Source organism: Pagrus major, chromosome 23, assembly GCF_040436345.1.
Source record: "Pagrus major chromosome 23, Pma_NU_1.0".
Classification (NCBI taxonomy): Eukaryota; Metazoa; Chordata; class Actinopteri; order Spariformes; family Sparidae; genus Pagrus; species Pagrus major.
Genome location: NC_133237.1, coordinates 17,469,388 through 17,481,786, shown reverse-complemented (window position 1 = coordinate 17,481,786; position 12,399 = coordinate 17,469,388). Strand labels below are relative to the sequence as shown.

The window sequence follows — 12,399 nt, the reverse complement described above, 5'->3', positions numbered from 1 at the left end:
AAAGTTTTAAAAACAAAAGGAGTGACTGGAAGGATGTCGCAATGACTTGGGGGGAAATGGCTGGTTATAACTCTTAAACAACACCGGTGTTCTCCTTTTCTGCTCATGAGTCGGCTGGTGTCCAGTGTCAGCCATTGTGGCTCCATTGTTGGCTTCTATGGGCCCGTCAGGGGTGTCTAAGTGTCCCCAATTGGTCGGAGTGGTGTAGTAAAACACGTCCGAATTCAGACCACTGTTCAGCTCCGACCACATCAGAGGGACCCTCCTCATGCTTTGTCTACTGGCACCTTGAAAGCCGATAGGCAGAGTAATTTCTTTTGATGGGACCCCATTATGGAGATCAAAGGCACAGAGGTGGATGGGAGAGGGTGGAGCGAGGCCACAGAGGCATTGTGTTCACTGAGTTCATGATGTCGATGGCTGGAAATCCATACAGTTAGTGTTGGTGCCACTGTCCGATAAGGCATACTGCACAAGGAGTTTTAACTTTTGGCTTTATCAATGTTAAAGGAGCGCTCTGCAGATTACTCATCAAGAGGCGTCTTCTGTGGTGCTGAAGGAGCTTTACACTCATGATAGCATGGTGATGTCATCAGGGAAATCTTCCGAGTGAGTGTGGAGAAAGGGGGTCAATGAGTTGCATTATGTGACGTGTATGATCCGGCATTTTTTAAGCTTCACCCATACTTTGGGCTAAAAAGTCTGGATGTCTCAGCTTTTTTTCTGCCTCCAGTGAGTCCTCCAACTTTTTTGAAATGCATTAATAAAGCACGACAGTACACATTAAATAAAGCATTTGTTAATGGTGTATAGGTCAGTAAAACAGCTGCTAAAAAAGAGTTTTGGGTTGCCAAGTTGTGAAAAAAACTGTTTAAATGACAAAATGTAGCTCTTTGAATCTTTGGGAGGATGCAAACACAGACATTACTTTCTGGAAATATCGTCTTAGGGCTGCAATTAATGATTATTTTCATTATCAATTAATCTGACGATTATTTTCTCGATGAATCGATAATACTGCGGTCCATCAAACGTCTGAAAATTGTGAACAATTTCGTTTCCAAACTCACGATGACGTCCGCAAATGTCTTGTTTCATCCACAACCCAAAAATATTCAGTTTACTGTCATAAAAGGGCAGCGATTCCAGAAAATATTAACATTTGAGAAGCTGGAATCAGAGAAATTCAAAAAATACTTGAACTGATTAATCGATTTACAAAATAGTTAGAGATTACTTTAATCGATTATCCTTGCTGCTTTAAAAGTTATTATTGACCACTTATCAAACATCTGATTAACATCTATAACTGCTGATTTGGTAGCTAAGTACAATGTTGTTAATAAATGGATTCTTTCATATGAATTAAAGAGCTAGCTAAGAAGACAAGGCAACATCCAAATGGATTTTTCACAACCTTGCAAACGAAAAGTTATTTTCTGCATTTTTATGTCATAATTAAAATGACAATGCCATTAATTACAAACCCTTTGTAAAGTATGTCTTTTTAGAAAGTGATACCATAGTGTTTGAATATATTTAGGAAGGCTTGACATCCTCACTAGCCCTCCACAATGCAGTTTATGACTTAATCATCAGCTCAGGGTCTTGGGTAATCCTGATGATGGGAGAGGCGGCATGGAGACAAAACAGCGACTCACAGGGAGGAAAGAAAAAAGTAAAAGGGTGGACAGAAGCCGGTCATTTTACTGCACACACAAGCCATAACAGAAACCAAGAGCTCTCTGGGGGGTGAGATCAGAGAGAGGCAGGAAGAGAGGGCGAGCCCGAGGAAGCCCAGGAAACAAAACCTTTAGCCTCTGTGTTTACGATGCATGTCAAACAAACGACAATGACCTAAAAACATTTTTTTGGTGGTGAAGATGATATGAGGTGTCTTTAAAAAAAATATATATCTGTATGATAAACCTACAGGGGGTGGGAGCCTGGGGATCAATTTGTAAAATGTGTGTATTTTTTTCAGTTGTATTTCTTATTTTTTACGATATCTATTTATTTTCTTTAGGTATGTATTGGATAAATGTATGTACATGTTCCGTTCCTTCTTGGCTTCATTTGAACTAGTTTTAAAAGTAAATATGAAACATTGAAAATGGTCATTCAAATACGCTATTGTATGTGTACATTTTGAGAACAAATTGTGCAATGATTTAACAGATTTCCATGATTAAAGTGATAGTAATACAAATGGAAAAATATCATCCGGAAAATAAACAATAATGACGACGATGATGATAATGAAAATGGTGATGTAATAGAAAAAAAATAATAAAGCGATCCAGGTGGATCAGCTGATCATCGCAAACTTTCTCCATTTTTTCTTTTCCTGATTGATTTGTTTCATTCTTTTCCTTCCTGCAGGTGGGTGCAATGGATGTAACTAAGTACATTTACTCAAATATTTCTTCTTAATTAGAATTTACAAATACTTCTATTGTAATTAAATTGAACATGTCCAATTTAGGCTTCTTTATACTTTGCTCCATCACATTTTTTAGGCAAATATTGAGCTTTTTTCAACAGCTATAGCCACTAATTACTTTGCAGACTAACATTTCAAGCACAAAATGTGCAGGACATTTACTTGCACGAGTATTTTTAAATTGTGCTATTGCTACTTTTACATAACAGATCTGAATACTGTGGAAACTACTTCTTACCAGCAAATTAATGCAGTAAAATACCCGCTATTTACTACCTCTAAGAGCTGCAACGATTAATCAATTAGTTAACTATTAAATTAATCGCCAGCTAATCAAAGGAAGGTCAAAAGTCTCTGATTCTCAACTTATCTGTGACAGTAAACTAAATATCTTTGGGTTGTGGACAAAACAAGACCTTTGATGACGTTATCTTGGGCTTTGGGAAACTCTTGACACCATTTTATAGACCAAACAACTAATCGAGTAATCAAGCAAATAATCAACAGATGAATCAACAACTGTAATGAAAATGATCATTAGTTGCAGCCTTTCTACTTGTATTAACGATTGTTTTTCCAAATTAACCCCAGGGTGCTTTGGGAATTCAATTCCGCAGTTAAGTTGTGTAACAATAATTTGCAGAGTACAAAGATCCTTTATTACCACATTTGGCAGGCAAACTGAACAAACCAGCAGATGGTAAAATGTGCTTGTCTGTGTGTCATATAATTCACAAACCACATGGTTTTACATTCACGAGCCACATTTAATAAGATCCACGGACGGAGATGCATCCTTCCACAAAACTGTCAAATCATCAGCCTGAGTGAAATCTTTGCTTAAGTGTGCCCATGCTGTAGATTCTGTCTCCAATACATTTTCCCCCATCAAAGCACTGTTACAGTATTCTTGGTAATCCATATGGGAACAGTGTGGAGTGGTAAAATGGAGCCTCAGTAGGTGGCGCTCCTTCCTCTCACAACCCGAGCGGACCAGAGGCTGGAATTATCATCAGACACTGGAGAGACCTACCACTCCATGAAGACTTCTTCTATAAATACACACAGATATACATAGCTTCATACATAAAGGTATACTGGTGTCATATTGTACACATATATATAAAGGAATATATTAATATCAAAGACATACACATGCTTACATACTAATCAAAAATAACTTAGATTATGAAAGATAAATCATACAAAAACAGTACTTTTAAAGTAAAATCTCTATATATGACAATTTTCCCTAAGATCTAGTAATGAGGTCTTCTTGTTTTTTTCAAAAGTCAGTTGAAGTCGTGGTGGAGGGAGGGACGGAAACGAGAGAGAGATATCTGAAAAACTGGATTAAGGCAGAAATATCCAAAGGAAACACCACCAGCAAGAGAAAGTGCACACAGACGGATGTCACAGCTGCTCTGCTCTGTGTCACTTTCTACTTCTTGCCATCTCTCTCTGTCTCCCCCCCTCCTCTCTCTGTCTCAGCCTCTCCCCTTCCTCGACAAGACCTCCCTCCCCACTGCCTGATTCGCTCTGGACAGCAGCACACAGACGCAGGATGCGTCGATTCGGATCCACCTCCATCCGATTCGGTTGTTTGCGTCTTTGGTGAGCGCTCGCACGTACGACTGCTTGGCTTTGCACTCGCTCACCCACTGTTTTTTATCCACGCCCAAGCAGCCAGCCCCAGCTACGCCCGTCCCCACAGATCTCGGTGCTGCGCCGGCAACCCTCGACCTGCTAGTGTTGCTCTGCTGCTCGGCCTGGCGGCAGCGAGTCTCATAGAAGTACTGTTTGAGTGGTCCTGTCTGGGTCTGGATTTCCTGCAAGATGGTGACCTTCTGACCGTGCGAGTCGATGGCGGACGTCTTGTCAGTAACCCAAACGCTTTCCGACTCGCACACCGACTTTTCCCCTCTCCGCCTGTCAATCAAGTGTGAGCGTTTAACCCTTTTAACAGCACGGACAGCCTCCTTGGTAACTCTGGACGAGTCTGCCCAACTCAGAGTCGTGCCCCTGTCGATCGCCCGATCCCCATGACCCTCGATGTGTCCGTCCATGTCCTCCTGCTCCTCTCTGTCCCTGTCCTCCTCCAGCAGGCCAGTCTCCAACATGAGCAGGAGAGGGGGCTGTTCTGGAGGCGACAGGGAGGGTGAGAATAGGACTCGGGGATGTGCGTCCAGAAACATCTCGTCTCCTTCGAACATACTGTCCAGCCCGGTCCCCAGACCCAGACCTGCCTCCAGGTTCAAGTTCTCTTCAGCCAGAACTCTTTCAGCCCCAGGTGTCCACTGACTACCTGTCCCGGTTGTAGGTGCATTTCTCAGCTTGTCCGAGGGAACAGTTGGTTCTGGTCCTCTTTGAACCTTTAGATTAGCAGCAGGACTGACAGCTTTATTGGTTTCTGCCGTAGAAACCTGCAACAGTTTTTCTTTAGAGTCCTCAAGAATGTCCTTCTTGGAAAAGTCCACAACACTGAAGTATTCTTGCCTGCTGCTGCTGTCAGCTTTGTAGTCCTTTGGTAAAGAATTATCCTTGGAAATATCCTCGGTCCTGAGCGTTCCTCCTTCTTTGGGAACATCCAAATTGACACTGCCTTTGTCATCACTGCCTGAGTCGCTTTTTGATTGGTGGGTTTCTGGGTTCTCCACTTTGAACATGCGAGTCTCTTCATCTACGGAGGATTGCACATAATCCTTACTGTTCTGGAGGTTTTGTCTGTCGGTGTGTTGGCTAAGATCAGCAGCCATGTTGTAGTCGGTTTGTGAGGCATTTCCATGGAAGTTGTAGTCCAGAGGGGGAGCTGCGAGGCGAGCAGCCTGCTCATGACGGTGCTCTCTGCGCTTGTCAAAGCCAGGCTCTGTTGTCGCGGCAGCAATCCTGGACACAGGGTTGTGAGGGAAGGGCAGGGCCGAGGCAATCACCATGGCAACCAGGGGAAGCCAGTGCATCACTCCCAAGACGTATCAGCTGAGGGTTGAAACAGAGAGAAAGACAGAGACAATGTTATTTTATGCAATGCACATTGTGGCTTCTACAGTTAACCTAAGTACCTCAATTAAAAGGTAAAATAAGAGGTTTTACTGGAGGCCCGCAGCTTTATGACTGTGGTGCTTTAACCACTGAGGTATGGCTTTAAAATCTTGGCAGAACTCGTGGAAAAATAGTACTGCAAGGTCGCCTTCTTCTTTTTCATGAAAGAAGATGGCGTTTAGCTACAAACACCGTAGATTCTGCCGTCTGACCTTCAAACGGAGACGCTGACAACCTGGTATGTATGCAAGTCAGACACTTTACAGCCAAAGGAAGTGGATTAAAAGGTATCTGTGACCCGAGGAAAACAAGCCTTCCCTTTCAACTTTTTAAGGACAGGATTTTTTTTTCTCTTTTTTGTTCTGTTGGTACAGGTTCTTCTCTGATCCAAGATTCTTAGAATCTGTTTAAATCTGCAAACCAACATGGCAACAAACACGGCTAACCTCTGGTCTACTTCCAAAGACACACAAATTAGACGAAGATATCGCAGCATTGCTAAAGTAAACCTCAGGTATTCTCCTTGATCACACCTGGTCTGTGGTTGAATTTGTTTTCTTTTGAAAAGGGGATGTCTGAACATGATACAATACATCTGCTGTCTTGGATTGAAAGAGTTCACTTATAGGGTGATCATCACTATTGTAAACGTTCTGCCTGCCATAACCTGCTTTATTTAAACTTTGTGCTTGTGATAACAAAAGGATTAGTAGTTGATTTTGTGCAGCAAAAATACAAATCAAATACAGCAGAGTTTTTCATATAAACCCTCTTTGGGCTCTGGTAATGCAGCAATAGCAATAGGTTAAATGATTTTCTATGAAAAAAAGCAGTAAAATCTTATTAAAAGTTTATTTAAGATCTGCGAAAAAAAAGAAAATTCCTCGCAACTATTTTGATAATCAGATAATTAAGTAAATTTTTAGGCAGCGACAACTCCAGCATCTGAGCATTTTCTTGGTTTATATTATAATAAAATAAATATTTTGGGGTTTTGTAGTGTTTTTTGTATAAAACACATAATTTGAAAACATCACATTTATTGTTTTTATTATGTTTTATAGACTTACCAATTCATTTATCAAGAAAATAATAAGCAGATGAATCGATAACGAAAGCAATTGTTAGTTGCAGGCCTGGTGTAATGTGCATTTAACAATTCAACTAAGTTATTCAAAAGCAAAAAAGTTACACATTTTCTCTTGGTATGAATAATGATGTATATAATTTTCCTGTTTATAACACGGAGGTATATAATGTTCTCTTAATTAGTCTGATCCCGTGTTAAATGGTAACAAATTGAAAAGTCATTATGATTACAATGATCTGAACAAACCTCAAATAAAACACTCCCTCTTCTAAGCCTAATGTAAACACTTTCTGACGACACTTTCAGCAACACGAGTTTGTCATGTCTGACATCATCTGTGTTGAACAAAAAGCACGACTTGAGCCAATGAGTCATTCGTGTTTCAAAACGAAGGCTCACCTGTGACTAACTGGAAAAATATTCCAGTCACCCATCCATGTGGCATGCACAGGGGGGATGGCATTCATACAGTACACTGAAGCCTACTTGGCGGAGGTGAACATCACTTTAGTTACTTGTTTGACAAGCGGCGAGGAGGTCACTTGGAAAGAGTTAAAATAGGTGGAATGATCAGAATGTCAGAGATGCAGCTTTACTGGCGAGGCTCCTTCGCTGCTTCCTCAGGCAGCGAGGAAGGAGAAAAACACACACACTGGGCAGCAGAAAATACAGTAAGTGTGAAGGACTTGATGTCATGGCTGTTGGCTTGTGTGTGAGGGTGGCTGAATGGATGCATCATCGTGACCATCAGCGTGTGTGTGTGTGTGTGTGTGTGTGTGAGCATGTGAATGAGTGACAAAACCCTTTCAGTGACAGGACATGTACTCAGCAGGGCCGCACCCTGGACACAATGCAGCCGTCAGCCATGGAGCAACAAGGTTTGGTTGACGCATCACTCATGCTGTCGCCCCAGGCGCTCAAAGTGCCTGCATGACGTGCTGACGGTAAAACACATCAAAGTAAGTTCCTGTTTTCTCTAGCTTCTGATCGACAGTCTGGGCCTTCCAAAATAAACCCAATCAAGGCAATATACGTGGTAAATCAGGCTGAACACACCCCTCAACGGCAATAAAAGCTGAAAACAAAGTGTTTGCATCAATGTTGAACACGGTCTGGTGACTCTTATCAGATGAGAGGATAATTTCAAGTCAGTCAACTTTGGCGAGGAGGCGGAGCAGGGAGAATATCCAGGAAAAATCTTGAGGATTTGTATTATGTGAGTATGTCCTCTGTTGTAGGAGAGCTTTATGCCTCCTAAGGGCTTTCTGGGAGCACTCAGACACCACACAGAAGGCAGGCAGGCAGGCAGGGCTGACTCTCTAAGTGGTTTCTTTGTAAAACAGCAGCAGCAGCAGCAGCACTTCATCACCATGCTCCATTTGCTGCAATGACACGCATCATTTGCGCTCCCTGCAAGGCTAGACGAGGACCACGACGTTCTTCCACCCTCTGGACCAGACCCAGGCACTCTGAATCCCCCCAAGAAGAACACACACGCAAAAGAAATCCCAGTCTCTCTAAATCATAAACCCCACTCAACACTACACACTTATGTTAATCCTAATCCCCGTAGCCTGAAATTCTTCCAAATGAGCACAGGAGGAATACCGTGAAACCACAGGACAGGGCCTAAACAAACAGACAGAAATCAACCACGTCACCAAGCAAAACTGCATGAATAAACAGACTAAACAGACTAAACTATGACATTAACTCCAAGGCCTCCATATTTAGCATTAATTATGAAGAACCAGCCTACGTGGAGTCTTTATGTTCGCACAGATCCTCCAGTGTGCATTTGTTAGATTAGGTTCAGAAAGTCATAATAAACCCAGACATGTTTAACACCGCTTACAAACTGCAATAGTGTAACATTCCCAGAAGATATCAGGAAGCCGACCTCAGAGAACATTTTTAAGTGACAGCTTGAAACCGATCTATTTCACTTTCCTTTCAACTAGTCTTTTAACATGCAAAGTTTTCCTCCCTCTGAAACACTAGTTAGCATTTTATTTTATTCCTGTTAACTGGTGTAATTCTTGCATTTATTGTTATTATTGTTTAGTGTTAAAAAGGTGCTAATGTGTGTTATTTTCATTTTCTTTTAGTTGTTTAATCTACTATCTAATCAATACTTTTCTTAATCAACATATTAATTGTTTGGTCTAAAACATCAGAAAACTATGAAAAAAATACCCTTAACAATGACCACAAATTTCTTTTATATATGACCCACAGTTCCAAAGATATTACATTTACTATCATGTTAAACAAGCAAAACAAACACTCACCTTTGAGAATCTTAAATCAGAAGAAGTTTGACATTTTTGCTTTAAAAAGGTATTTACGATTAATCGGTTATCAAAATAGTTGCGAGTGAGTACTTTCAGACATGAGAAATATTATCTCTATGATTCTTTTAAAAGCATTAAACTCAGGAATCAAACCACCTTTTTGACCTGCAGCTATTTCAGCGGTTTTGCTCTAATACACATGACCGCAAGGAAAACTAGCACTGGAAAGTGTTTCTTTAGGAAATCTGGCACCAGGCAAATTGGTCTGACTTCTGTTTTAGTGCTGCCAGTGTGAACCGCAGGGGTTTAATCCAGACGAGACAGCATGAGAGAAAGAGGAATCAGGGGGAATTATGGTCCAGAGGGCCCCTCGCTGCGAGACCCACCCCAGGAACCAGATGCCATAAAGTAGCTCCACACCTGGCAGTGGCTACTGTGCTATTAGCTTGTTAACATAGTGATCCCCCCCCTCATGTGTGGCTAATGTCAGACACATCCATCTGACAGAGAGATAATGCAATTTGTGTTAGTGTTTGGACCAGGCCTCGTCCTGTCCTAATCCTGCCTCTTTGATGTCGTGTAACCCAAACAGCATCAGGGGTGGAAGATGTCTGGAGGGCGTCTGATTGCAGGACGGTTTCCACCTCGCATCACATCTTTCAGCAGATTTTATGACACGTTTGGGCTGACTAAGCGGTCTGAAATGCATGCGAGCATGTGACCCTAAAGACAGCGACAACAGGAGCGGCTGTGACATGGAAAACACATGCAGCAGGTAAGTGTTTGTCCTCCCTTTCTGCCTCTCTCTCTCTGTGTGTGAGGGAGAAATAAAAGCGTTGGCCTCACATGTGCTCATTTACAGAGCCTGGCTTTCCTACTGTGCAAACAGCCCATTAATTCCAGGTCTGTGATTGTTTCATACCACGCTCAGCCTGCAAAATCCAGCCTCCATATGAACGGTGACATCAGATCCTTCTTTCTCACACACCTCTGATGAGCTGCTGTACATGCTGTAGTGCAATAAAGTAGCATGACACATCTTTAACGGCTCGACTGACATCATACAGTGTTTTGTAAGCGGTTTCATGACATATGTAAAAGCCTTTCTCCCAAATAAATTCAGATTCTTAGTGCATTTACCACCCACTGAGCTTTGTCAGCCCCTGATCCCTGATCTTGTCTGACACTATCGGACTGAGACATCATCTGCTGGTATGTTTTATATCACAACTTGTGTGTGATCTACCTGCAGGTTTGGATTGTGTCTCGGTAGTTCTCACCTCACCTGACTGACTGCCAATGAAAACAAAATGTGAAATGGGCTAACAACTGCAGCACTGCCAAGGAAAATATAATGTGAAGTAGGATTAGTTCGTTCAAAATGCTTTGATCCTGTGCAGGGTTAGGGTGAATGAGTAAGCGAGAGTTGGGCATTGAAAATAAAATGAAAAAAAATGCATTTAAAAAACAGTCGTGTTTGCATGCATGAATGTATGCAGATAGGTGAGCTTATTGACAAATACATAGAAAATAATAAAAATGTGAATTGTGTGAATCCAAAAAATGTTGTTAAACTGACCTATTTAAATAACTTAAGGGCTGCTGATTACATTATGTAACCAGTAGCCCATCTAACTGATTAAATACATGAATAAATTGATAAATGTGTGCATATTTTAATTAATACACACTGTAAGATAGTAAAACACTTCTTTAAAGTGGACATTTGGAGGCCTGCATGTATGTTTTACAGCCATACCGTTTAGGTGAGATCCGGACCCCGCGTCCTTCCAGCTGACACCACATTGATTATAGAGTCCTGTCGCCAGTCGCTCAACTGGTTTAAGAAAATAAACTCAAAAAACACCTTCGTACGGTAACCACAACACTAAGCACAAACATTTCTTTCTTCTTTTAATTGTCCGTGACATCGCATGTGGCCCCCCAAAAAAAATCCCGACGAGGAAAAACAAAATAATAATAAGGAAAGTCGTTGGAAAGCAGAAAACTCTCCTGGTCCTGGGAGCGCTTCCAGAAAAAAAGTATCAAAAATATACACTTGCCACAAATTTGAGATATTCCATGAGTTGTAACTCCTCCAGGGAAGGCGAGGGGGAAAAGGTATCTCAGTTCAAATATGTGAACGAAGAAGTGGAGAGGTGAAGAAGTTGGCCAAATGTTTTAAGATCTGAACTCCGCCTGAAACGCGTAAAGTCGGACTAACAATCAAGCTAGCGCTAGCTTGAATTGCCGCTTCCGGTCGGGACTTTCAAAGTAAAACCTCCTTAGCGAAAGATGCATTGCTATGGAACGTTCGACCAGCTGCGGTGCTTTTATTCCGAAGAGGAAAACAGCTAGTTCCGGTACACTTTCTTGATTCCCGCTGCTAGCTTTGCACAGCTAGCGACTCCGGTTTCTCTTGGGAAGTGCAGAGAGAAGTCAAAGTTTTTTTCCCCCCCTCATGAGGTTAGTATATTGAAAGAAGACCTACAACATTCAACGAGTAACATCTGTTAGAGCAGATGTATCTAGGAGTCGTTTCCCAGACAGATGCATATAATATAAAGCAGTAATCCAGGGTTAAGTGCGCAAAATTAGCCTAAAAGTCACATTAGCTAGCTAGGTTTGATGAAGTTAGACTCCACATGTGCGTGACTGAGATAGTTTGTACCTTTACCTACCCCCCCTTTTTTTGTTCTTCATCCCCGCCCCGCACTTAACAACAAAACAATTTGACGAATTACTGGCAATGTGGTGCTGGTACAAGTCCATGTAACGTGAGTTCATCATGGGGTGGTAACACGAGTGCAAATGATTACAAACAACATGAAGCTAATTCGCCAAGGTCTGCAAGTGCAGGGTGCAACAGTATCCCATTTGGCACAATCATTCCTTGAAGATGTAATCTTATATTTAAATGCCAAATCCGAGTCTTCTTTCAGATTGCTTCCTGTTTGCTTGTGCCAGTTTCTCTTTCTTTCTTTTTTTAGAGGGGTTGGTATGTGCCTGGCACTTTGGCAGGTGTCTTGCTCAAGGGCAGTTGACAGAATAATTTGGATCTTGATGGCCTCATTGGCTGTGCCTCTGTGGTAATTGTACTTTTCATATTTAATCGCTAGATGATCTAATAGATTTATGGCTTTTTTTTTTTCCGGACGTGTTTTTTCCAAGTAAAGACAAAGATAGCACCAGTGAGAATACATGCTTCAGGACAAAAACAACTCCTGAAAGACACTATACTACTACACAAACCTATTTCAACTTGTGCAGTGTTTGTTTAATTCACTATATACATTTTCACAGGGGTGGACTTGCTGATTTGGGGGCCTGAAGCAATGGTTAGCGTGGGGCCCCCTTTCACACCAACCTGCTGTTATTAACAATACTGCACGCTAGAATAACTTCTTATTTTAAACTACAGCCATGACAAACATTCATATCTTCAATTAATCATTTTTATTAGCAACTATTCTCATTTCCTTTTATTGTAAAAAAAAAAAAAAGGTTCAAGGTTTTTATTTGTCATTATATAA

The 12,399-nt window shown here is 41.4% G+C and overlaps 1 protein-coding gene across 1 annotated transcript; it reads right to left on the bottom strand.

Annotated features, from left to right (window-relative positions):
• Positions 1–3,101: 3,101 nt before the first annotated feature.
• ntf4 (neurotrophin 4) lies at positions 3,102–11,091 on the bottom strand. Its single transcript, XM_073494854.1, has 2 exons — positions 10,626–11,091; positions 3,102–5,419 (listed from the first exon to the last, which is right to left on the bottom strand). The coding sequence occupies exon 2, from the start codon at positions 5,398–5,400 to the stop codon at positions 3,931–3,933; it is 1,470 nt and encodes a 489-aa protein (XP_073350955.1). The 5' UTR covers positions 5,401–5,419; positions 10,626–11,091; the 3' UTR covers positions 3,102–3,930.
• Positions 11,092–12,399: the final 1,308 nt, after the last annotated feature.

Bases quoted from the DNA above. Each gene is read 5' to 3' on its own strand.
- ntf4 (XM_073494854.1), bottom strand. From the start codon at position 5,400: ATGCACTGGCTTCCCCTGGTTGCCATGGTGATTGCCTCGGCCCTGCCC.